This window comes from Myripristis murdjan, chromosome 10 (assembly GCF_902150065.1).
Source record: "Myripristis murdjan chromosome 10, fMyrMur1.1, whole genome shotgun sequence".
Lineage (NCBI taxonomy): Eukaryota > Metazoa > Chordata > Actinopteri > Holocentriformes > Holocentridae > Myripristis > Myripristis murdjan.
Window position 1 is genome coordinate 33,578,962 of NC_043989.1, and position 27,233 is coordinate 33,606,194.

Genomic DNA, 27,233 nt, shown 5'->3' on the forward strand with positions numbered 1-27,233 from the left:
CTCCATTCAGGTTCTGTGGTTTCAATGTGAAATGCTTGACACCTAAGGTGTCCAAAGGTGGAGGACCTCAGAAGAATTTGTGCTTCATCCATATAGATCAGTAACTGTAGAAATTCACATCCATACAGATCAATAACTGCAGAAAATGTCTGATGCAAACAACTGCCACACATTAAGAAATGACTTGATAAAATTAAGCATGTATTAAAACTGATAAAAACATGCATTCAGCTTTCAAATGAAATACAATATGCTGGTATTTTTTAACAACCTATATCTTAGGACAATATTTTATTTATTTATTTTCTCCATTTCAATTCCAGGATGAATAGGACAAAAATTCCCTTTGTAAATCTTTGTGTTGTTTATTTTGGACAAAACACTCTAATCAAAATGTGTCAAAGACATTCTGATGGTGGCCAGACGAAACTGTAAGAGAATAATGAATTAACAGCAAATGTACATGGAGATGTTCGACAAAACAAATGACTCTATCATTCATTCCTCCGAGGGCAGCAACACTTGAGCTTCTGATAGTTCCACCATCTGCATCACTTCTGATGTAGAGTACCACTCCTGCTGTAAGGAGTCAAATACGCTGCTTTGAGCGGAGGGAAAAACTGTGTGGACCCTGGGGCAGTGCCTAGAAACTCTGTACTGTAAACAAGCCTCAGTACAAAAGTCGGGCAGTTTCATGCTGACTTGCTCATCGTCAAACATACATGCCTGATTCATTTTGCCCAAGTCTTTCTACTGACATAACTGGAATAACTCTTCAATTCGGCAGTAATTCAAAACACCGAACAACAGTTCAGAGACCTCATGTCAGTGAAATTTTAACTCCTAGAAACAGCCCACACCCTCTCCACCCGTGGACGTTTTGGTGACAACTGAACCAGTTTCCACAGTAAGTGTTGGTTGGTGCCGAGTTGAATAATGTATCTAAACTTATCCACAGAGGCGTTAAATTGTGTTTTACGACGTTTGCAAGTTGGCCGATGAGCGAGGCAACAGAAGTGTCATGTTAGTGAAACGCGGCAGTCCCTGTGTTCTCCCCGCGCAGAGGAATGGGACGTATCGCAGCTAGTTTTGGGGCAGAGGCGGAGTTTTTCGGGTTGAAGTAACGTGAAGTGGGTTTAAAAACAGCAGTACAGCCTACACCAGCGTCCTAAAGACAAAAGTGGAGAAATAAAGGTAAGGCACTAAATCCGCTACTTAATCACTTGTATAGCAGTCAACTACAATTTAAAGCAAGAGGCCTCTCACCAGTTTAATGTCGAGTGGGTTTATTCTCCCTGGTTTATTGTCGGTGGCTGCGGTGAACAGTTAGATAACGCAGGAAAACGTTTGGGAGACAAAAATGCTGTGTGTGAAATCACGAGCTCACACTGGCCTGCCCGCGTTACCAGACTGTTCTCCAGCTACAGCCCACCAGTTTAACGCCTAGAAACCGACTACTTTGGACCAAATAGCGAAACACTGTTGCATTAATTTTATAGCAAGAGCTGACAGGAAATGTTTATGCAACGCTGTTGAGTAAAGTTGTCTAGATTCTGTTTGATCTCCAGAACAGCAGACCCCGCTGCACGCCGCTCAGGTTAATATTGGGCGGGTATTAATCAACAGACATAGACAACTGGAGGAACATAAATTTTCACTGTGTTAGGTCATATGATTTGGTGTATTCCGCCCAAATGATGCACTGTGGACGGAGGTGGAGAGCAGTGTGAATAGAAAAAAAGTTTCATGTTCCGTTCTCCTCAAGTATGTCGTTTTTTACTGTTAAATTCAAACGATGCTCAGAAGCTCACAACATACATTTGTCATAAACAAGGTTTCATTACATTTCCGTTGACTTCTGACTGGAGTTGGGCACGGCTGCAGAGCGCACACATCTTGGCTGTAGGTGAAACAGCCCACTGCCAGGGGCTGCACAGCGCTGCTTTCTCTGACTGACAACTCTGAACAGCATGCAGCACAGGGGTCATGGCCTTTGCATTCACTGGGGTGATGATGATGATGATGATGGGGTGATGATGATAATCATGGTGATGGAGATATAGTAAGTAGCCTATACATAGGCTAAGTATTGGTGTTGTGGTATACGTGTTAGATGTTATCCATAAATCTATCCTAGGATATCCTAGGATTGGCTGAAAGATCTGTTGTTATCATATAGCTATCTACATATGAATTGAACATGCATGATGTTAATATCTCGGTGTAGATGATGTCAAATTCAGGGCGAGGGTTAGCCTAAGACATTGATTGGTCTGTTCTGATCAGTAAAATATTTTGTGAAGTAACTGCAGTTTTTACATCCAGTTTGTATTATGAGGCTGTTTTTTTTTTTTTTTTTTTGAAGAATGCCTAATATTCACTGTTGCAACACTTCAAATGTGTGTGAACTCATAGTCGTATTGTATATATATTGTATTGCTCTCAAGATATTTGGCATAAATATTGAGGTATGAACTTTTGTCCATATCGTGCAGCCCTAGTTTAACATCATTTTACAAGTGTCACTTTCTGAAACTAAAATGCACATGTGAATACTGAGTGCTATAACTGTATTTTTGCCGTTACCAATATCCAGAAAGATCTGGTAACCTCTGCACTTACCGTATCAGTCCACCCCAGAGGAGCAGCAGGCAACACAGAGCTCCACGTACCTTTCACTGTTGTAACTAAGGACCCACACAGAGACCTTAGACCACACAAGAAAATACTTTTACTGTTGACTGTTTTAGGAATACACTTTATGCTATTTCAGGCTATAGAAATTCTGCTACACATCATCAGACTTAAACTTTGTTTATTTAAAAGTTTGACTGGATCAAGGCAGATATTTTTAACATTGTTAGCTGGGGGGAAGTCCGCCTCAATGGCAGGAGGCTAACAGTTAGCATTTGGAGCATCCAGCCAGTATCCAGCACTCAGTAACAATGAGAGGAAGGTAGAACCACTACTGTGCTACACAACAGTGAAGAGGGTAGTGAAATAATATAAGCTTTGTTTTAAATGGTTGAACTATCCATTTAATGTATCTCAAATTGCTAGAAACTGTTCTTGAAACTTCATTGCACCCTCTGACAGGGGACAAGAAAAGTCAGAAACTTAAGAGGTTTGCCACCTCATACAACAAATTCTGTATAAATTAAGCTTTTTTGTTAGGGTTAGGGTTAAGGTTAGGGTTTGCTTTGTTTTGTTTTTCTGCCCCTTTAACTTTAGCCAATCAGAGATCAGCTGTGGCTGTAACTCTGCTCTGACCCACACTGAAGCAAGTGTGATTCAGCTTCCTTTTGCCACCAGTCTGCTGGTTTGGTTTCTTAACATGATGTTGCAAACTTAAAAAGGAGAAGTAAACTTAGATTGTACAACATGTGTAGAAATCTGAAGAGATGTTGACATACCATGTCATTCTGAGTTGCAAAGCTAAATGAAATGTAGAATGCAGTATAAATGTCTGCAAGTAGAATAAATTACCATGTTATCAAAACCTATAGTCATTGTATTTATTAAAGGAAAATCAAAATTTTAAAGAAATGATGTTAGAGATTACTTAGAACAACCCAGGTGTTCAGTGAACAGTCATTTGGGTATTCAGTAGGGTTGTGCATCTCCGGTCTGTGGCTGTTACAATACACATCTTGATACACTGTCAACAAACAACAATTACATTAAAGATGCATAAGTAGCAAGTACTGATGTGATATGATCCAATCCACACGATCAGGGTGACGCAAACTGCGCTGTGCTGTAATTATGTCACCAGGGGTGCTAAACACTCTTTCAGAGGGTCCACTTGTTGCTGGTATGGACAGACAGCTCTCTGCCAAAGCTGAAAGCAGTAGAAGATCCACTGTCTTGTTTTTCCCACCACTGCAACATATCCCCACCCAGACATAAAGTGCTGGGGCATAGTGGAGGAGGTCTTGGAGATATTTTCTTCTTGAGGAGTGTGGTTGCCACTTTCAGGGGGGACATCAGTTTGATGACCTCTAGGGTCAGTGTCATGTCGTCCTCTGTCAGGCTGACTGTGGCTTCTCCCCTCTGTATCTTCCTTGACAGCAGCATTTCAAGGGAAGTGTTCCATCTTGTGGAAACATGACGGACTAGCTTTTGGTTGGGCAGGTGTAACTTGGTCTGCATTTCACATAGAGCTTCAGTTGTTTTGGGGGCTTTTGTGAAAAAAGTCCTGACAGCCTGTCCACATTCAGGGCTTTCTGCCTGTCCAAATTCAGTTTGTGTGTGATGTATCTCATGCGTGGGTCCATCACAGCACCAGTCCCGGCCAGTATCATATTTTGTGAGTTATCTGTGACCAACGCTATGTTCTTGTCTTCAATTTTGCCCTCATGGCAGATATCCTGCAGTAAAACTGCTAGATTATTCCCTGTGTGCGCCTCATTGAACACCCACTCCTGTAAAAGCCACTCCTCATCGATGTTGTGTACTGTGACTGTAATATACAAGTCAGTGGCGCATGACGTCCTTCCATCCACTGTTAGTGCAACTCTTTGGGCATTGGCCAAGGACTCTGCCATCTCCAGTCTCACTTTGTTGTACAGAGCAGGGCTTTGTTTCTCGGTAAATAGCTTTCTATTTGGTATTTTGCACCTCTGCTCTAAGACGAGCAGGAGGTATTGGAAGCCCTTGTTCTCCTGGATATCTTTACAGATAAACAAGACCATAGTGTCTCTTATTGTCTTTGAGCGGGTGGAGCTTTTAGCCAGATGGCCAGTAAAAAAGTTGCAATACTTTACTCACCACTATTGGGGCTGTTAGCCTGAGATGAATCTAAACATGAGGTGGGGTAGCCGGGGCGCTGGCGGACGCCTCCACGGTCACACCATGTCACCATCACCATCTCAAGTGTGTACAGCAGCATGGTACGTTTTGCAAATTGCATTTGATTTGTCAAGTTGTCTGTCTCTCGTAAAATCCGTAGTGTTTCTAAGCTTGAGATCTGTAGTTGGCTGGTGTGTGCATTTGCTCCGCCTCAGCCATCCTCAGTGCACGAGTTTGTTGTGACACGCCCCTAATCCATGCTGCTCAGCAGCAATCTGCATCGGCTCCGTAACGAAAGGTAACAGAGGAGAAATAATCCATAATATCAAATTATTGGATGGGTCTTGGGTCTAAAGTTCCACTGCTTGTTTATAAGGCTCTCAGTGGGTTAGGACTGGTGTACATTACTAATTTTTTGTTGTTTTATAATCCTTCATGGCCTCTTAGATCTTCTTCTGGTGTTTTTTTTTTTTCTTTTTTTGTTTGTTTTTTGTTTTTTTTTTTAGATACAAACTATCTCTTAATAAGAAAATCGGCAGCTCAGCCTTTTTAATTATGAAACAAAATTATGGAATTCCCTACCTAAGGATATAAGACATGCAGGCTCTGTGAACATTTTTAAATGACAGTTGAAAACTTATTTATTCATCATTGTTTTTAACTGTCACATTTCTTTAGTCTTATTCTTTTCGTTTGTTCTTTTACATGTTACTGTTTTTATGTCTTCCTTTGTCTTGCGTTCTTATGTCTACCTTTGTTTCTACATATCTTACTGTTTTTAAATCTTAATTTGTTTTATCTCCATCTTTTATATATCTTATTGACTTCTGTTTTACCACCTCCACAAACCAGGCAATGAACTTTTTCAGTTGATTGCCTGGTTTTACTGTGCAGTATATTTGCACTTGTTTTAATCGCCTGTTTTATAATCTTGTTTTTTTCATCTTATTGTAAAGCATTTGAGCTACACCTCCTGTGTGAAAGGTGCTATATAAATAACGTTTTTTTTAAAATTATTATTATTATTATTATTATATTGTTTTTGTTGTTAATCTACTACTGTCTCTGTGCTGGCTACTGCTTCTCTGGCACTGAATGATACAGGAAATGCAGAAGTTCCTGGAAGTTCCTTTCTGGATGTTGTTAACAGGAAATATATATTTGTAAACAGTAATTTGAGCCAAACTATAATTTGTGAGCAACTCGGTATGTGCATTTTAATTTCAGAAAGTGGCTCTTGTAAGGTGATGTTAAACCTTCTTTGAGTGGATGAAGGTGGCTGTTTCTAAGAATGTTAGCTGGGGGGAAGTCCAGCTCAGTGGACTAACAGTTAGCATGTGGAGCATCCAGCCAGTATCCAGCACTCAGTAACAATGAGAGCAAGATAGCATCACTACTGTCCTACACAACAGCTGGGGGGAAGTGAAATAACATTAATTTTTTCAAAATGGGTGAACTGTCTCTTTAAATGTAGCTTAGTCCTAGCATAGCCCTAAATTCTAAAGAACCAGGACCAAGCCACTTACATGCATTGTCTTCTTCCTGTGCCACATTTTCCACCTCAGTTAAGTCACCTGTGTAATCCCTTATTCTCCCTGAGGTAAGCTGAGGGGATCGTGGGACGTGGCCCACACCTTTTCTAAAGCCTTGTGTCATGGCTCGGTACTTGAACTATTTCACCACTGTGGGTGATGTGCAGCCAGTGAAGTGGGAAGAAGAGGAGCTCCATGAGGCCAGTGAGGAACTGGGTCCGGCTACTGGTCAGTATCCAACAGAACTCACCTTCAGGGATTCTCTTCGAAAGCTTTACAGCTCCAATCGATTTCAGGTAATTCACAACATGATCACAGTCTCTTCATCCACCTTTTGCAGTAGTCTGTGCTATGTGAATAATGTCCTATTATTACCTTTTCTGAACGTGTTCTTACTGTTTGCTCATGATCCACACAATGCATCAGAGACAGGGGGAAGTTAAGTGAAGTTTCAGTGACTTATTCAAGGGGTTTGATGTACCAAAGTTTGTTTCCCATGGGTATTTTTGGGTGAATTTGCTCATAGTTTATTTAGCCAGAGATGTTGCACAAAGAGTTGCACCTACTATCAATTCTCTAAGTAACTGTCTCTGAATCTGTGACTTTGCTCTCAGGTTTTCGTGGTGGTTTTGGTAATTCTGGATGCCATCTTTGTTCTGGCTGAGCTGCTGATAGATCTGTCTGAAAACCATTCAGAACATGGCCATGTTGCTGCACAGGTGAGACAAGGACTTTTGTTTTCTGCGCAAGAAATCAGTCTTTACAAAGACAGTCACACGGTATTACGCTTAAAGTAAAGAACTACTCCTGAAACTAGAACAGATCAAAACTAGAACAAAAGGTTCCTGCGGGTCTTTAAAAATCTGCAATTCAATAATCTCAATTTTAGGTGTAAAAAAAAGTCTTACAGTGTCTTAAGTAGGTTTGTCATAGGTCTTAAAAACCAGCTGGACCACAGAGGTACTTTTTATGAAATCACAAACTTTTCAGATTTTTTTTTTTTTTTTTTAATGTAGCCATTTTTTCAGTGTGGAGGTGCCATGGAAAAACACAGGGACAGGAAAGCTTTAGATTTGTCCGCTCTGTGAAGTGTGCACAGTGTGAACAATGAAATTACATAATTTAATCAACTTCAACCTCTGTTACACTGTTACATCCAGCAGAACTACAGTGGGAAAATGTAAGTTTAGCAAAACATGGATGGAGTCTAGTGCACTTTGTTCTTGTTTACCAATTCTGGGAAACAAGCATGAATCTGCTGTTGTATTTGCAAGAATATGCTCAAATTTGGCATAGTTGTAAAGGCTTGAGTCACACATGAAATAGGAAAAACATAAAGCTGCTGAGAAAAGCCGCCAGCAGCCACCAGACACCTATTTCCTAATATGATTCCATTTCCTTATCCTTCATACTTTGCCTCATATGGTCCTGAAATACGTCTTCAAAGTGGTCCTGAAGTCTTAAATGTAACTAAATTGTTAACACCTAGGAGTTTGCGCTACATTACACCTCACCAAAGGTGAGAAGAGGGAGACTTTGCAAAAAACCATTTTGTCCTCACCTGATGTAGTTTTTGGTTGAAATGAAAACTTGCACACTCTCAGCTCTCCATGGCTCATGGTTGCCTGCCCTGACCGAACCACAACCATGTCCATACCAAACATTGTTAGAATTGGCCAATAATTGTAGCCTCAGAAGTGTTCACAAGAAAATCTCCATGGATTTGGTGGCAGATACTGTGTGGGGATTAGATCCCCACACAGTATCAGACCTGTGTGGGGATCTAATAAGTGTATGTGATTGACTTATCAAATACAAGTGTATTTCAGTTTGACCAAACAAGCCTTCAGGTCTTCTTCCAGACCCCTCACGTAAGTTTTTTTTCCAGGTGTTCCACTACTTGAGTCTGGCACTTCTCACATTTTTCATGGTGGAACTGGTTGGTAAGCTATATGCCTACCGCCTTGAGTTCTTCCAACATAAGTTTGAGGTGTTTGATGCGTTAGTGGTGATGGTGTCCTTTGTGTTGGACATTATCTTCATCTCCAATGAGGACGCCTTAGATGGTATGGGCTTCCTCATTCTGCTGCGTCTCTGGAGGGTGGCCAGAATTCTTAACGGTAGGTACAACTTGTCCAAGGGACTGGCACTTGACCAGTGGACTGGCTCTAGAAATGTGGCAGTTTAGCAGTATTTAAGTTAAAGAGAACATATAAGTTAATGAGACTCTATGATCAGAGGGAAGAGGACAAATATTGGAAATAATAATGAAAATCTCATTCATAAATATTTTTTGTGAGTTTTTATATGTTCAAAATGGATTGGTTAGCAAATCTCCTTATAACATTTTACCTCTAAAGCCCAGTCATTGTAGAAGAACCTTCAATACAGATGCAGGGTTGCAACTAATAATTGTTATCAGTTCAAGAAGGCTTTATTGGTTTGACCAGTAATCAATTAACTTTAACTGTTAATTGTCAACCAACCCTACTCATCAGTGTTTGAATGTATGACAGGTATCCTGGTGTCAGTGAAGACCCGTGCTAACCAGCGACTCCACAAGCTGAAGGAGAGCTACGACCACCTTGTCACGAGAGTTACGGAGCTACAGGCGCGCACTGATAAGCTGGTGCTTAACTTTCAGCCTTTTCCAAATCATTTTAAACATGGAAACCAAGTCTCCATGCCAGGGTAGTCCGTGCATGTCGTTGTCTGTGTTACTTGAACCAAAAACTCCCAGTTTCCTCTTGATGACTATGAAATTTGGCCAATGAATCTGTGACACAAACAAGCCCTTGAACACAGCATTAGACATGCACATAGTGCCTTCATCTAGAGGTGAACTTTACCATTAGGGAAAGGTTAAGTTACGCTAGTGGGGTTGTAGGGCCAGAAACTGCAAAGCTGAGGTCTTGTATGTATGGATGTATGGATGTATACTCCTTAGACAGATCAATAGATAGATAGATAGTGCTTGCATAGGAATGATAAAAATGAGCATTTAAGATATTAGAAATGCTTTCAAAACTGTGTTACAATATACAATGTAGGAGTCAATGGCAAACTCCACAATACTCGAAGTGAGTTTTAAAACATGCAAATGCAACCATCCAAGCCCAATGTGATACACACACTTTGGGATAGTATCTGGTATTTGATAGCATTTTTGGAACCATTTCTGCTGAGGTTCCACGTGAGCTGAGCAGATACTAAAATGTGATATCAAATGCTGCATTGGGAAATTGAACAGCAAAGCCCTGACGGTCGCTGCTTACAACCAGGAAATAATGTAACTTTTTTCAGCAGATCTCCTAGTTATACTAATATTGTTCATTGTTCAAACTCCCTAAACAAGAGCACTTCCTAGTCTATATTACAATGCAAAAATTTGCAAAAAAAAGTATATATTATACAACACTGCTATGACCAGTTGATCACCTGTGATTGAATTGCTGACAGGAAAACATCTTCTTCTTCAGTGTTTTGTATGAAAGGGACACAATTTTTTTTCTCCCTTTTTTGATGATATGAACGGAGCATGTTTCATATTTTCTATATGAATAAATGCTTAATTTGATTCTAACTGTGATAATATTATGGAAATTATATTGGTAACACAATATATTACTTATTTACTGCTAAAGGTAGTGTATTACATTAACTCCGAATAGTGGAGTCAATCTCATAGTGTAGTGTCTGCCCCTTTTGCTCAGCAGCACCGTAAGAACTGTGCCAGCCTGTGCCAAGAACTGTGCCAGCTTCAGAATGAACCTACACCACCTGTGCCAGCTTCAGATTGACTTGCGCTCTCTCTCTGCCTCTCTTCCAGGAGCAAGAGAACAGTAAACTTCGAGACCTCCTGCGACAGCATGCCATACACTTCTAACTCATCAACTTCATGAGCTCATAAAGTAAAGCTCATGTGTTCTGTCATTTGCATTATGCTCATAAAAAAATGTACTTTATACACATTTTTCAGATTATGAACTTGCATATGTATTCCATGAAACAGTTTCATTTTAAACATAATTTCAGGGTTGCTTTTTTTTTTTTTCTTTCAAATCACATTCCACAGCAAATTGCATTCTTCATCATACTGCTTCAAACCAGTGACTTGTCTGTATGTATCATTTATTTCAAACTTTCTGATGTCTTCATTATTTGGTTGATACTTATGTGTGCAGAAATGTTATGCTACTGGAGGCCACATAGCTAAAAGTTTGTTATCTTTAAGGCCATGCTATTAATCATCATATGCTTGTATTATTTCAAAATGTGAAAAAAAAAATCTTTACAGATCTTTGATGTACATAAGATGAAATTATTTTTCTTACTTTAATTTCTAAGTATGTTCTGCAAACAGTCAGGTTAAATAAACTGATTTCTTTTTTATTCAAATATTTTATTTTATTACAAATATATACATTATTAACACTATGTACAGTAATGCGAATGGAGAACATACTGAAAGATAACAATGATCAGGATTTGCCATTTGCCAGGCTGCAATGGCAATTCTTAATCCGATGATTACAGCACTGGGGAGCACAATGCTGGAGACTGTTGCACCAAGCGTCCTTACAGTTGGTTAGTCACACAAAAGGGAAGAAGAATTCAAAGGGCAGTTTGGCATCGAGAGTAGGCAAGGCTCTGAAGCCAGGAAGAGCAGCAGCAGAAACCGGTGTGAAGGTCACAGAACTGCTGACTGTCAGAAGACTGCTGCCGCCAGTCAGCAAGGCCTGCAAAAAAATAATCCACAGGCATTCAGACAGGATTTGTATGCTTAGATTCCTTCCTGCATCGAACACTGCTTGACTTCAGGGTTAGAACCTTGGGACTGCACCATACATCATTCAAAAAAAAAAAAAAAAAAAAAAAACTCTCTGAATTAATTAGACAATTATCTCTGAATTCTGAGGAAATTTTTTATGGAGAAAAATTCTGCCCTATTTTTCTGAATTAAAATATAATTATCTCAGAATTCTCAGGAAAGTTGTCATGAAAAAAGTTTCTGAAATAATGACTTCGGAAATCAGAGAAAAAAATTTAATGGAAAAAATCTTTCTGAATGCATGAGATAATTATCAGAATTCTGAGAAATGTTTTCATAGGGGAAAAAATGCTTGTCTCATCTTGGAATTCAGAGAAATAAGAAAAAAATGTTTTTCTGAATTCAAGAGAATTTTCTCTGAATTAAACAGCAGTTTTTTTTCCCATTAAGAAATTATCAGAATTTTGAGGTAATCTGGAATTTAGAAAAGTCATAGATTTTTTGCCAGGTGTATGCAATATGTTTCTGTAGCATCATTTACAGTTAGTAGTTGTACTGACATTCTGCTATCCTGAAATTGTCAGAATTGGCTTCTTACCAAGTCGCTGGTGTTGGTTTGGAGAACTTCTTTAATGCTCACAATTTGAGCTTGGGGATTCAGCAAGGATCCGTATTTGGTCCATTCAATTTCCAAATGAAGTGACAATGGGATGCTGCAAGTCTGGGCTTCCTGGACAAGCCAAACAGGAAACATTCTGTTCAATCTTATTGGCACTACATATGGATTTCTATCTGTGTAAACATTGCTTCAATGAATTTTCAAACAATATTGATAGAAAACGTTTCGATGACCAGTTATCTAAAGGCATGATAAAGAAAAGCTTCATCCAAAATCAGAAGGCTGATACCTCTGTATTAGACAACAACTAAAGATGCTTGGTGATGAAATTCATTCTTGAAATTTCTTATTTCAATTTTCACCACTGTTCAGACAAAAAAAAAGTATTAAGTGTTTCCCACTGAATTTAAACAACAGAATAATGAAAAAGCTATCACGAGACACTAGAACTGGACTGTGAAACCCAGACTAATTCAAGTATTTTAGGTAGGTCAAGCAGTTCCTTAAGGGAATGGTGAATTAAAACGTGCATTTTTTCATTAAAATGTTCTTATTGTCATCACTGGGTGTAGAAAACATCATCTAACTGTGAGAATCTGAAGTCCTTTCCCTGCAGAGAGAGGCTTTTGTTGATTTCTCCTGAGTCAACTGAGCGGAGGGAGGCATAAAAACTTAATTTGACACATAAGATTCGAATGATCCAATCAGAACATGACATCAGTTTTAATTCCTCGCACCCCCATTTAATTCTCTCTTCAACTGCACCTGCTATCCTCCGCTAGCCTTAGCAAACATAACTGTACTTTGTTAGCATAGCTACTCACAGATTGTTTTCCCAATCTACTGTTCAAGGCAAAGTGTGGGTCATTTACAACCCACAAGAAGTGTGTGTCGGTGTGTGTATCTACAGAAACCCCGCCCTCTGCCTGGATTTTTTGTTTTGCTGTGTTTGGGACATTTCTGGGCATCAGCCTTCAGGCAGTGGGTGTGTAGCCCCCAGCCAATAACTGTGCAGTACCAGCCAAATGCCTGGAAAAACTGGAAAAAGCTTGTTCCACAACAAGAGTGAATATGAGGTCAGTTTTCACCTGCTGGTGAGCACTTAAGGGCAGGATGGGGATGAAGGACAGTTTGCCTGTTTTCTGTTGTAAAGATGGGTGCCAGTGGCTCAATTTTTTTCCTAAGATGGTGACAGAAAGACACCCAAATGTGCTGCCAGTGGTTAGCTTTGATGGAGAGGAGGGGCCAACTTTGAACGTTGTATTTACGCATCACAACGGACAAATACTAGTCATTCTGCCTTTAATTATATCAGGAGAGGTAAGGGGTAGCCAGGATTCCATCTAAGATAGTGATGGTATCAGACATGGACTTTCTCATATCAACTCTCCTACTACAAGCCCCCAAAGTGTAAGTTTGTTCTGGTTCTGATCGGTCTGACAAGGGTCAAGACAATCGTGACCCTACAAGGGGAGCTAAAGCCCATCTAGCCCTGGTGGAATGTTTTACTCCAGAAAATGCAGCCTCTAAAACTGCATTTTATTACAGTTAGTGATTTTGAGGAACTCTAAGATCTTGGTGGTTGATGAAATAGTGCTCAAGAATAATACTAAACAAGAAAATTCCAGTTTTTCTTAGGGTTTACCATCCCTTGAGTGAAGCATATTTCCATGCCAGATTCACAGTCTGCTGAGGAAAGTTCTAAAATACCACACAGGAAAAAATACTCATATGGTCAGATATTTGATATAAAAATAATCATAAAATATTCACATATTCATATTGAGGGAGAGGCATCATCAAATTAAAGGTTATTGACACTGACTGTTGATAGCTGATTTTTAACAAAAGACCTTTATCATTAGAGCTGTATTCCTCTGGTTGGTTGGTCGCTATGCTCTTGTCCAACCCAAATCCACATTGGTTGGACAGTTGCTGGTGTTACTTTCATAGGCAGTGTGTGTCATTTTCAGGGGGCAGGAGGGACATGCTGACCTGAGGTATTTTTGCATGTCTCTCCCTTTCAAGCCATAGGAAGGGTTTGTTGAGTTTGCTGGATTCTAAAAGGACTGCAAATGAGAAACTTTCACCGATGCCAGAGTGTGTCGAAGTGTCCTTGAGCAAGATACTGAACCCCTCACCGCTCCTGATGGACAGCTGGCGCCTTGCATGGCAGTGTCAGCCATCAGTGTGTGAATGTGTGTGTGAATGAGTGAATGTGAGGCAAACATTGGAAAACGCTTTGAGTGGTCAATAGACTAGAAAAGTGCTATAGAAATGCAGTCCACTTACCGTTCATGTTTATGTATAATTCATTTAGGCTACCAGGTGTGCACTCAGTGCACCTTACTCTAAATTAACTAAATCAGCCAAGCCATCTGCCAATCAATTGGTTGAACAGCCCTATCATTTTATTTCACCTTTATAAAGAGTATGTCACCTTAATGCTGTCAGAACCTCCTTGCTTCTTCTGCTCCCAGTGGCATACAAAGCTTATTTTCAAATGTGCTCACCTCAAGTTTGGAGTTGTTACTGATGGGAACCCAGTCCATTGGATTGTTCGGTGGGGATGATCCAAAGTTGGCTACATATTGGGGATAATTTTGACCTCTCAGAACACCCAGAAGCACTTGGGACACCAGGGAACAGTTGGCAGCATCTTCCAGTCTGCAGTGAGACAAGAGACTCTGCAAGTCATTATGACACATTTCACTGGCTGTAAAGTAATTGTACAGGTAAGCAGAAATCTGTTTTGCTGAGTGAAGGACATCTGGCCTTAACGTGCAGCCGGACAACACGTCCACACCGAACAGGATGGGAGAGCGCTGATGGGGTCCGTGGAGACAATCCTGGTCTTTGGCACTTCGGAGAAAAGTCAGTGTTTCTCTGGGATCAGTGCTTCTAATAATACCAGTGAAGACAATGGTTAAGGACAAATTTTTGGCCTTATACAAATATTTTGTAGCACTAAATCCTCAACTATTACAAGCACTACTCAACACAACCTTATTCATATTTAGGGAAAATCTGAACCCCAAGCAAGTAAAGGATATTCTGCTGTTCTTTTTCCAGACACAAGAGGGAGTCCTACCACATAACCTGGATTGCCACTGTGATGGACGGCCACTTCTTCAGCAATTTCCTGCTTATTAACAAATGCAGGGATAGGTTATTGGCTTTATTTTCTATTATATTTCTATTATACTTCTTCAGTCCAGTGAAGCAGTGCAACTAGTGCAACTGTGTGTAATGGTATTCTTTTCAATTTTGCATAAAACATGTTTATTGCAGTGTACTACCTGGACATATTTAATGTGAAACTTCTGCTCCAAGGGTAATGTGTCTGCATGAACAAATCCAAGGACCAAAGATGCCATCACATTCATGATCTCACCAGCTGGGTTATACTTCACAACAAAGCCAACCTGAGGGGACAAAGCAGCACACTTTACAGCATATTTGGACTTAAGCACCCTTCTTTTCACCATTTGAGGTTAGGTGTCACAGAGATTTGAGTTTAGTTATTCTTTAAGCACATAAAGTATGGAATGGACAACTGAACTGATCACACATCTGAAAGAATTTAACTGGTATGGCTTTCAGTGGAGAGTGGAAGAGTCCAAATGTAGATTTAGAGGCCTTTCTTCCCCTACATGACTCAGATTCTGGGAGAAACAGTAGATACAGTATATTTTGGACAGGGAAATTAGCAAGAACATTGATTGAGTTCTTCAATTACTGATATGAGTCACACAAGTTACAGACTCACCTCCAGCACCACATTAGCACAAAGGTCTGGATTCAGGAGAACTGCCCTCAAGTTTTCACCAACATCAAGCTGCACCTCAGTCTGAGTCCCATCCAAAGACTGCTGGATGACTGATGCCACCTCCACAGCAACAACCTCCAGAAACAACAGGGACAGCCATCTTAGTTAGAATTCACTCAGCTTTACTTGTGCTAGCTTTTGTTTTCCATCTTTGCAACTAAGTAGTCAAGAGCTGAGTGATAAAATTGGGTCAATTTTACATGGTAGGGGAATAATGCCAAAAATGATGTGTAATGAAACATAACCCTTAAAGCAAAGACTATATGGCTATACTTTTTTTGCATTATATTGCATTCATTTAATGCGGGTGGTTAAATACCATTCATCCACTGATTCCCATGTCTCCATCTCTATGATAATCATGTTTTGCTGCTGATTTTATTATGCAAAGCAATGGTAAGAGGTTAACAGATACACAAATGTTGATGTACTTACTGCTGCATCTTTTTTCTTTGACTGTAAAGCAGAAAAGACAAAAAAAATTAACACAGAGCTTAAAAAACATAATATTGGCATTGTAAAAGTTATTCTTCATTTAATTTTGTGGGATAAAATTCTCAATATTTTAAACCTTTCAGGTACTTGTCATAATGCAATAAAAAATCTCTGTCACTCATCCTTCATGATTAATGTGGCTATATCCATGTTTTGTTTGGATATCATAAGTACAAAAAAAAAAAAAAAAAAAAACACAAATCCACCCTAAAACACAAAGTCAAACAGTTACCAAATTAAGACGCCACCTTAATTAGAAAGAGACATTAGACAAACAGTAACTCCAGTGAGATAACAGAGTTTGTAATATGCCTTTTTGACCAACAAGAAAGTGCAAGGAATTGCGTTCCTGTTCACAAACCTATCATTTTGAACTATTTTGAGCTGTGCTTGATTGTTTGTTGCATGAACATGGCTGCTAAAAGCTGAAATAGTTTCTACTTGATGCAGCTAGGTTTCATGTAGCCTAACTTTTGAGTTTAATGGAGTGACACACAGTGCAACTCCAATGAATCTCACCTGTATACTGCCAAGTTGCATGAAAAGGTGTGATATCAGCCTAAAACATCAACACTAAATGTCTCAAAAAGCAACAGCTTCTTTATAGGGTTGTGACTGAATGATTTTTCACCAATGTTCAGCAATCATACAGGGATATGTCTATCATAAAAGAAGTAGAGTAAACCAAATTCACTTGATTTCTTTGAAAAACATGGGGACAAGGCAATGAGCAAATTACCAAAAAACAAAGAAACAGAGGATCTGAAATTTTTTTTTAAAAATGACATCGCAGCTATGTTCATAATTATTAAATGATTTATTTAAAATATCAGGACAGTGATGCTGGATCGACATCACATTTCTTGTCTTAACTGCTCACAAGCATTTCAAATGCCTTTCATAAGCATTTAACCCTTTGAAACATGAGCTCATTCATTCATGCTCATTCGTGCGTGAAATTACCTGAAAATTTGCAAGAAATTAGAAAAAAGTTATGGGAAACTGTCTATAAAAATATTTTGTTAATGATAATGATATATTTATAATTATAATACAAGAAAAAATGCCATGAAATTACTCCAGAAATTGTAAAAATAAAAATCACCATAAAATTACAACACAATAAAAAAAAAAAAAAAAGAAAATTTACAAGGACATCACCAAAAAGATGCCCCATAAACAAGAAGAACTTTAGTGAATTTTGTTCAGTGGGTAAAATAAAATCTTTAAGGTTGATCTAACCTACCCACATTGATCTAAAGAGGGTAAAACACACGGGCCCCAAATGATTTTTGCCTAGGGCCCCAAAATGTCTTGGTGTGGCAATGGGTGCATCAAAGAAGTAAGTTACTTATTTCATACTTCATGATAAAATTCATGGAACGCACTGAACAAATTGATGACATTAAATAATAAGTAGTTATAATAATTTATTTTTACAGCACTTTGCAAGCGAGATGCACGAATATTCAAGGTGGATTTTTACTTAAATGGCCAAAAAGTGTTGGAGGAGCCCCATGGGGCAAAGTAAAGCAGGAACTCACAGCGAGCAGCCGGATGTTGGTGTAGGTGATCATGTTGAGGGCCAGCAGAGTGCCACAGTCCTGGTCAAGGACGAGACGCCGTGAACAACTATTACTCTGCTCCTGTAAGAAAGCTGATGAGACAACCGGGGCAAACAACAGGAACAAATCAGCACATGGTAACAAAAATAATCATAGTGTTGGGATTTAATCTGTTTGTATCAAATCCTGCCTGTGCCATTTTTAAAAAGCAGTAGAAAAACACTTTTGATTAATGCACAATTTTTTTTTATCAAGTACTTAATGTGTGCTGTCTTCAGCCCACTGTATATCTTGCTCATGCCCAGGATAAAATGATCCTCAAATTAATCTCATTCCAAAAACATTGGCTATACCTGAGCCAATAGAAACAAACTGGGGCCATAATTCATGATTTTACAGCAGCAAAATACTATTCAATATAAATTTTAGAGGCTGTGAAAAAAGCTTTTCTCCTAAAGCTGGAGCTCCTGCCTTTTATAACCATCCAGGTTCAACTCAAAAATAAAGAGTAGCTGCAGTTTAACAAAATTGTGTCTTCTTGGGCTGTTTAAAATATACAATTCCATTCCAAATCTAGTCTTAATGTCCTTGAAAGCAGACTTCATAATTACATTCCATGATAAAATCATCCATCCTGTTTCCCACTGAAACTGTGTTACCTTAGCGTAGATAGTTAGACAGAACCTTATAGACTCACAGAACGGGCATCTTTAAAAAAAATCCACGTTCTAGCTGTCCTGTAATTTTGACACACACTACATGGCTGCACGTGAGGGGGTTTCTGGAAGTAATCTACTGCATGTACAATGTTTTAGCAAAAATACGTGTGCCTGGGAAGTAATGAGCATATGACTGGATAAGTGTGAGCTTTTTAAACAGAACTTTGATATCATTTTGCTGTTGTAAAAGCATGGGTTGTTTTTTTTTTTCCACTGGATCAGAGATGGCTAGTGTTTTTTGAAATACAAGTTTACCATGAAGGCTTGCAAGTAAAACTTTCTTCATCAAGGATTCAAGGCAGCACACGGTGAGTACTTGATACAAATATCATGCATTATGGATGAAGTAATCCTTTATATCATTTCTGTAACAATTTCAAACCAGTGTAGAATTGCGGTTAAGTCAAGCTATGGTAGCTACCTGCAGGACTCAGGTCCAGACAGTCGGTGGTGACACCGGGAGCTGGCAACCAGAACATCCCTCTCTCTCCATTCTCTCCTGCTGTTGTCATTACATCCCCATACTAATCCGGAAATAATCAGAAAAAAAACAATTAGTGAACACATTAAATTCATTAGAATGAGACATCAGATTAAAAATAATTTCATTGTGAAAACAACAGTTCATATTGGGTCTTTTCTACCGACAAGGAACTGCTTCTGTGCCAGTTTGCAAACCTAAATTTCAACCGTTCTCATGATTTTGAGCAGAACTAAACTGTTCGGAACCCAAAAAGTTCCCAGCTGGAACCAAACAAGAGTAGACCTGAGGTAGAGCATAGAGCAGCAAACCAGCAGACTGGGACTGATTTCAGTAACAACAATGCTGGAGTCAGTGGCCAGCAACCCACACTGGTGCAGACATGGCCCAGTTTGCTAGTTAACACCTTGGTTCCAAGAATCCTGAACAGAACCAGTTCAAGAAGCAGAGCTGTTTAGTTTGACAAGAGGTATTAGTGGATAACAGTGAGAAAACCAGCTATTGCTTGATGCATGGATGGCGAGAAAGTCTTCTATATATGCCTTCTTAATGTTAATATCATCTTTTGGTGTAGTTTGGTGTAATCTAAAAGAAACTGAAAGTAATCTTTATATGTTTATCTTGCTGAGATGTGTGAGAGGATTAGAATACCAATGACAGCTTTCTTGCAGGTAACCAATAAGAAACTTCCCAATGCAGAACAGAGACTTACCTGGTATCCAGATGATGCCTGGTGCTCCACACTGGATAATTTACCACTGATCTTCTCAGAACCAAAAATAAAGTTGGCAAATTGGTTTAAGAGAGAATCAAAGTTGCTGTCGGTTGGAAGAACAGGCGGGGCAAAAGACAAACCTTCAACATCTGAGGGAAAAAGGAAGGGAGTTTATGTACAGTGATATTCTGTTACACCTCACGTACTGTGTTACTGTCTGAAATCATCAGAGGTTCTCTTGGAATATTTTATATTGTAAATATCACATCAGCCTGTTTACAATGGCTCATACAGGATAACTGTGGGGTTTAACAATGTGAATAAGTTGAGTTTGTATCATAACTGAAATATCCTGTTTATCTTATGTGATTATGTCAGGCTACAGAAACATTACATATGTTAAATACATGTTGGGTTGTCAGCACATAGGCATGTCGTAAATGCCCATTGCTAGGTGTCATTGATTTCTTCACCAAAATCATCTTATATAAAACATAAGCTTTAGGCTGTCAGCATATAGCCACCTCTTGGCCCGCTGTGTGAAAAAACACACAAAATAAGCATTTTACACCCACATTAACCGTTTCATCGGAAATATGCAGATTTCCCAGGCAATGTACATAATCACCGCAGAGAGTGATACTTCACACATATTTCAGACAATGTGTATAATGAGTGTTTTTCCACATGGATCATAATATACATACTGAGTGGTTGTGAAGCAGGATATCCAGGCCCTGAGCTTCAAGCTTCCCAATACTGTCAACACTGGGTTTTGTAGGCTTTCATAGCTAGTATCTTCTTTAGGACAAAATGTACAATCTCTGCTGTGAGTAAAAATCCAAATGTGCTCTTTAATCGACTTACAGTTGTGTGACTGAATGCAGAAGATGCCATTGTTTATCTCTTTCTGGACCGAGGAGTGGAGCTCTGAGAGGCCGTCCACTGTGCTGCCTAAAGTGTAGTGTGCTGCATCCTGGCTGCACAGCTGCTTGTTACCACTGCCAACACAAATGCAAATAGTTTAAGTAAGGGATAATCCTTCTTCTGTCAACAAAGAATGATAGACAGTAATTCTGGTAATCCAGTAATTCTGAATACACCAGATTTTCAATCAAGTGCATGTGTAATTTATGCAACAGACTGCTGTTCTATACAACTGACAATGACATATCCAACAGTAAACATTCTGCATGTTCTTGCATCAGACTAAAAATGTGTTCATGTATAATCTGCAAACCTCTGTAAATGTGCCTATGATCAATATAGGATGAATTACCTCTAGAAACAGCAGCACACAGAAGGACATCATATCTATGATCCTCAAAACTTATGTATGACAATAATTGCCCCCAAGAATCAATATTTTATCCACACTAAACTGGAGGATATGCTTAGTGAACAAGAGTCATGAGACAAGTGTCATCATGTCATAATTACCAGGGTTCAAACAACATATGATACCAATACTTGTGTCTCAAATGATAACTGGAACAATTTTTCACTTGCCTGACAGTGTGGATTGAGCAGCCGGTGAACAAAGCCACCTCCTCACCACAGTCTCTGTCACAGCAGCAGTTGACGTCACATAGGTCCCTCTGCTCATCACAGGGACACAACCTGCCCACTGACATACACATCAACACACCGTCAGAGGGGCACTCACACCGCACAGTTAAGATTCACTGATGAAAGCGACACATTAAGGTTTAATTGCAGCTGATATGGTTGCATGAGAACTATTATAAATGTGACACTTGGTTGAAAATAGTCCTCTGTTGTAGTCTAGCTTTGATGAGGCAAAATATTAGACAATGGCTTTATGTGGTGTGCAAACAGTGAAATCAGCCCATTTCTGAGTTTTCACAAATAGAACATTTAGAACAATTCTAAAAGCTGGTTTCAATCAGTTATATGGCCAATGTTTTTGTATATATTCTTGATTTATCTGCATATTTAGGTTATAATGTAAATGTCTACTTCCCTTTCCTTGCTCTTGACACGGAAGGTGAAGCAGCTCCACTTCTTACAAGTGACAGCATAATACTGGAAACCCTCTTCACAATATTTTACCATGCAAATGTATATGCCTTAAGTTAGGCTGTTGTTTCACGATATGTGAAACCCGTTTCATTGTTTCACGATATGTGAAACAACACAAAATGTGAAATAACACAATATGTGAAACAACACAATATGTGAAAAAATGCTGATAGAAGGAGGTCTGATTTGTCCAGCAATCGTTTTGCAGATCATTTGAGCAGAAATTTTCAAATTTTGGCAAGGGAAAATCTATCAAGGCTATTGAGGTCCCTTGACCTCCAAACTCCAGATATCTGAAAGAAAATGGGTTATATGTGCACCTATGGGTGTCCCCTTTGCAGACATGCCCATCTTATGCTAATCCCATGCAGTTTGAGCCACACATCATGCAGTGTATTTGTGCACAGTGGGGCCTAAACAGTCTTGGAGCTGCATCAGTTGGCTTTGACTGGAAAGCTGAGACTCTTGTGGATTCAATGAGCCACATTTGATTCCTGTGTGATGATGTTGGCCCCCATAGCAGCCATTTCACTGCAGGCAGAGCATTTTTTCAAACTTGACATCACTGTATAAAATGACCTATAGTGACCTCTAAGATAATCACAGCTTCATGAGACTTTACAGTCACAAACTAGAGAGTGAGTTCATGCACAGGATGTCTAGGTTTCTGGGTGTATTTATAATAAGGGTGAGTTTCTGAGGAATTTCAAGAACAGAATGATTGCCATCCAAAGGCCAAAAAAAATGTCATTCTTACAGACATCTCTAAATGTGAAAAGCTTTTGACACCAAATCAAAACATGATTTTTTTCTGTGGTGTTCCTTGAGGTCATGGTGTTCTAATGTGGTATTTTGAAGGGACTTTTGACAATTTTTTAGGAATTCTTAAGTGGTCAAAATGGTTACATTTGGCACCAAATCTGTGTAACAAATACTATAAATCTACAAATAGCTACAGCAATTTATGACACATAATTGAGCATGGGAATTGCTATCATATGCTCCTATCTTAATATTCAAACCTTTATTTACTCTAAGTGAATAAAAAAAATAAATGGGTGCCTAACCGAAATGCACTATTTATTACAAAATTATGACTAAAGTAACTTGCTGAACTGCATTTCAAATTAATCTTCAGCTTCCCAGCTTTCAGATGATGTTTACTACTTGTACTTGACTTCGACTGCAGATCTTATTTCCCCCTGGCGAGCCCCTGCCCCCTCTCTAAAATGGGTCTAAGACAGGCCCACAATGGTAAAGGCTTAAAACTACGTAACAGCGTTATGTAGTTAGAGTTTGCTATTCCCGATATTGAAATATGAAACACATACATATACACATACATACATAAATATATACGTACATACATACATGCGTACGTGTATGTACAATTTCATTTAACGCATTCATAAGTTGGTTACTAGTCATCTCAGTAGTGTGAAGCATATGAACGGTACCGTCTGTGACAGGAGAGGGCAGCCGGCCGGACAGAGGCAGCGGGTCGGCAGACAGGGACGGCGGCCCCGGATCCTCCGTACTGCTGTAGCCGTGTGTCACAGCGGTCGTCGAGTCAGGCGGTAGGGTTGTAAAACTGTCCGTGTATGCGAAATATGTGACATTCTGCTCAACTAACACACTGGAATTTGAGTCGTACTTCGTCGAATTTTCGTCCGTTGTGGCGGCAACACTCAGAAGCAGCAAACATAGCAGATTTAAAAGTGAACAGACTACAGTAATAGAGGTCGCCATCTTTGTTAACATCGTTACTATGGCGTCCTTCTTGTTCTTGTACAGACTACGGCAGTTAAGATGCTTTAAGGCACATTAGTGCCCTCTAGCGGTCAGAGTCAAACAGTAACGTATCACTCTGGCTGTATAGGTCATAGATGTGGATTGTTTTCTTGGAATTGGCTGTTATGATAGTTTCCTTAATGTGTAAACCATATGTTACCTGCCTTTTTCAAATTCCCTGTTTAGTGATGGCCCCCTTTAGACCATATGGTAGAGGCCTTTGCCCCTTTCTCAAGCCTGCATGCAGTCTCTATGTTGTGTTCTGTTCTGTAGCCTGTATGTAAAATTACAAATACATCCTTCTTAAACTTATATATAGGCCCTGTTATCTGTCTTTTAATGTCCCTGCTCAGAGACGGTCCTCTTTAGGACCTAGACTGGAATATAATTGGTATATTACATGTAGCTGGCCTTGTCTATTTTTTAAAATTTTATTTTATTTATTTATTTATTTATTTTTACTACAAACAAGCATAGCTTTATTTATTGAACCAGGCTAGATTTCCTGCCTATATATACTGCTGTTTCGGGTGATGATTTCACTAACTGCTGATTTCCACCAGGTGGTGTATGTATCTAACTATTTCACTAGGGCTGTGTACTTAACTGAATGTACTTGAAAAAGGCCTGTTGTTTAAAACAGTGATTCATTAAAATGATGGAGTTTGAGTGAGTGTGCAGCTGTTTTTAATTGTTTTTGTCATATGAGCAGGTGTATCACACCATTGTGTCTCACAGGATTTTCTCTGACAGTTTTTTTTCTTTTTCCTTTATTTAACAACCTTCCTACTAATAGCTCTCAGCCTCTTGTATTCTATTACACTGGTATTCTAAGTGGGGCTCGGGGGTCCCCAGGGATCCTTCAGGGTCTTCCAGGCGGTCCTGAGTAAATGAAGGAATAGCTTAATATAATTTTAATTTAAATGGCATCAAGGGAATTTGCCCAGGTGTCAGCGGTTTCAAGTTTCAGGTTTCAATCCCCTGACATCACTACAACAAAACATATCAACAAAAACAACTTTTCAGAAACTAAGGAAGACAGTCTTGTTGTTAGTTTGGCGACTGTACATTTTTTAGATTATATAATTAGTTTTGTAAAGGTTTCATAACACCAAGGGTTGCAGAGCTTTCTCAACTCACAGATGAGCATGTAAATACCCAAATTAAGCTAAAACATGAAAATTTCATGAGGTAACATGAGGTTTTCCATATCACAGCCCCGAGGGCAAAATCACTTCAGTTGGGGCCCAGATCTTAATGAGAGTCAACATGAGGAGGTTGGAAAGCCCCTGTTCTATTGTATTACACCATGCTGCAGACTTCCTTGTTTTTCCTCAGGCTTTATTTTTGTTTCTAGTAGCCGTGTCACAATCCTTGTTTCACGAGGGAAAAATCCAAGGCTTTTGGATTCATTCTCAATGGACTTAACGCTGCCTGCAGGAGCCAGGAGCAAAACTTGACACATTTTTGTTGAGGGTTTTGTTTTTTAAACAAATAGGAAGAAAAACTGCAAGCACATAATTTCTACTCAAGCTCAAACTGTCTACTTTTTAATCCTTTGTTTACAGCTCACCTTCAAGACTTCAGGTCTTTTTCTATTTGTTTCAAAGCCAACACGGTCTGGGTGATCAAGAATGATAGAGCAAAGGTCCTCTGGGACTTCCAGGTCCAAGCAGTTTAAATAAATGCTAGCCAGTCAACCAGGCAATGTGGTAATAATGGATGACTTTGACTGTTACAATTTCTGACATTGACAAATAAAAATATATTGCTTACTGATTGTAATATTTGCATTGTCCACATGGTGGTGCTACAGGACAAAGAAACAAAGGCCTGCCTCAGTTTACAGGATACAAAAATAAGATGGAGTCAGCCTTCACAGTGCCTTTTCCCCGTTAAAACATATTGTGTCACTCATAACAGTTGTTTTCAAAGAGGGATCCGGGGACCCTCAGTGGTCCTTGAGGGTATTCCAGGAGGTCGACAGCAAAATGAGAATTGCTGAATTTCAGTTTAATTCAAACTCAAGAAATCTGCTCAGTATCACTGATTTGACAATTAAAATTATTATTTCAACCATTATAAAAAAAATATATATATATTTTTGTGCAGAAGATTATTTGTTCTTGTGTGTTATTCATTTCAAACATGTAATATAACTAATAAAAACAAACAAAACCAAAACAATACACATCATAATATAAATTAAGGGAAAAGGGAATAAAGAAGAACTTACAATGGTAAAAAAAAAAAAAAAAAAATCATGTTTAGTCAGAAGAAATAAAACTGATTTAATGCTACTCCTTTTTTCATACCACAAAATTACCTCAACAGCCTTAAATTATTTTCTGCTATATGCTTTAACGTGTTCATTCACCATATGCACAACTGAGCAGTGAACAAAAACTAATCAGGCCCTGACATGATCTTCAAGTAAATCAGGCACAATGTCATTTGGCATTTTGCATTTCTCAAAAATTTTATTTTTGTTCTTTCTCCTTAACTAGTTAAAATCAGTACTTCATTTGATTTCCAAATCTAGACTTTCACCCCACAAACTCATATGTGCATACTCTTCAATGTGATGCAAACATAATGCACTGGCAAATTATATTTTCCTCTTAAGCTGTAGCTCCCATCCCCACTCTCAGAAAAACACTGGTTTTTAAATGATTCTTCAAAATGTTCTCCAGTTTTAAAAAGAGCCATCAGCAGCTGAAGAACCTCTTTATTTAGGAGATGGTTCTTCACACACTGTATGTGGTTCTTTAAAGTACTAAAGGTTCTTCATTTTTATTGGAGTTATTTGGCAGCAGCAGCATGAAATTAGGACTGCAGCTAACAATTCTTTTCATTCTGGATTAATGTGCAGATTATTTCCTCAGTGAATGGATTCATGTCTCGCTCTATAAACCATCAGAAAACAGGGAGAAGTGCCACAGCGTCACAGCTGACATTTTTAATACCTTGTCTGGAACCAAAGGAACAAGGTATGTGGAGAACCGGCCAACAACATGTTCATGTTGGTTTTCAACCTGCACACAATCATTTGAGTTAAAATGCTCAAAGAACCTTTTACTCTCAAAAATGACTAAATAAAAAAGGTTCTGTACTGAACCAATTGGGTCCACAAAGAACTCACTCAAAATGGTTCTTTAAAAAACCTATTTCTGCCAAAGTTTGTTAAAGAACCATTTATGGTTCCTAAGGGAAATATTTTTGATGGTTCTTTGAGGCATCTTTGGAGATTCTTTAAAGAACCACCTAAACAAGTGGTTCTTTATAGGACCTCTTGCTAAAAGGTTCTTTGTGGAAACAAAAATGTGTTTTCTATGGCATCACTCCAAAGAACCATTTTGGTTCCAGTTAGCACCTTTATTTTTCTGTGTGGTTTTAGAAAACATTTTTGATATATTGTATTCCAGCTGCTCTTATGGTGTAATGTGTATATTTAAATACTTTAATACTGAGTGCAGGCTACAGCAACCCCTCCCCTTATTTTCTTATTTTGCATGTATTTGTTTTTGTTTGTTTGTTTTGGATTTTTATTTTTATTATTTTGTTGCTTTCCCCCTCTTTTCAATTCTTCTTGTTCTTGTCCATCTTCTTCTTCTTCTTCTTCTTCTTCTTCTTCTTCTTCTTCTTTTCAAATACTTCATTCAATGTATGTATGTATACTAACATTTAAAAAAAAAAAAAAAAAAAACTAAAGACCATTACATCTTTAAATAATATGTGAAATTTGAAACTGTTCTAAAATGTATGAAATTGTACTAAATCCATAAAATTCAATTTTGTGCTTTTCTTTTCCTGCCAAGGGTGTGGAACAGGAACAGTGCTTTGGAAGTTGCTTCTTTGGTAAGTGAACGGTGCTTCTTGATG

At 38.8% G+C, this 27,233-nt stretch overlaps 2 protein-coding genes across 9 annotated transcripts; one reads left to right on the top strand and one right to left on the bottom strand.

Annotated features, from left to right (window-relative positions):
• Positions 1–654: 654 nt before the first annotated feature.
• Positions 655–10,663, top strand: hvcn1 (hydrogen voltage-gated channel 1). Of its 4 annotated transcripts, none has more exons than XM_030062190.1 (7): positions 656–907; positions 1,064–1,194; positions 6,392–6,619; positions 6,938–7,042; positions 8,212–8,443; positions 8,840–8,952; positions 10,153–10,663. In XM_030062190.1, exons 3-7 carry the CDS (start codon positions 6,446–6,448, stop codon positions 10,207–10,209), a joined length of 681 nt encoding a protein of 226 aa, XP_029918050.1. In that variant the 5' UTR covers positions 656–907; positions 1,064–1,194; positions 6,392–6,445; the 3' UTR covers positions 10,210–10,663. The 4 variants fall into 4 exon arrangements, with proteins under 4 accessions (XP_029918053.1, XP_029918050.1, XP_029918052.1 ...); XM_030062192.1 differs by having other exon boundaries at positions 6,397–6,619; XM_030062193.1 differs by lacking the exon at positions 1,064–1,194 and having other exon boundaries at positions 655–907.
• A 36-nt stretch (positions 10,664–10,699) lies between these two features.
• On the bottom strand, positions 10,700–23,331 carry tctn1 (tectonic family member 1). 5 transcript variants are annotated; one of them, XM_030062188.1, is made up of 14 exons: positions 23,018–23,331; positions 21,027–21,144; positions 20,385–20,518; positions 19,515–19,666; positions 18,743–18,845; positions 17,582–17,694; positions 15,978–15,998; positions 15,483–15,617; positions 15,013–15,138; positions 14,767–14,855; positions 14,489–14,626; positions 14,227–14,380; positions 11,693–11,824; positions 10,702–11,062 (listed from the first exon to the last, which is right to left on the bottom strand). In XM_030062188.1, the coding sequence occupies exons 1-14, from the start codon at positions 23,319–23,321 to the stop codon at positions 10,916–10,918; spliced, it is 1,866 nt and encodes a 621-aa protein (XP_029918048.1). In that variant the 5' UTR covers positions 23,322–23,331; the 3' UTR covers positions 10,702–10,915. The 5 variants fall into 5 exon arrangements, with proteins under 5 accessions (XP_029918045.1, XP_029918046.1, XP_029918049.1 ...); XM_030062187.1 differs by having other exon boundaries at positions 14,767–14,858; XM_030062185.1 differs by having other exon boundaries at positions 10,700–11,062; positions 14,227–14,626; positions 14,767–14,858.
• Between the last annotated feature and the right edge of the window lie 3,902 nt (positions 23,332–27,233).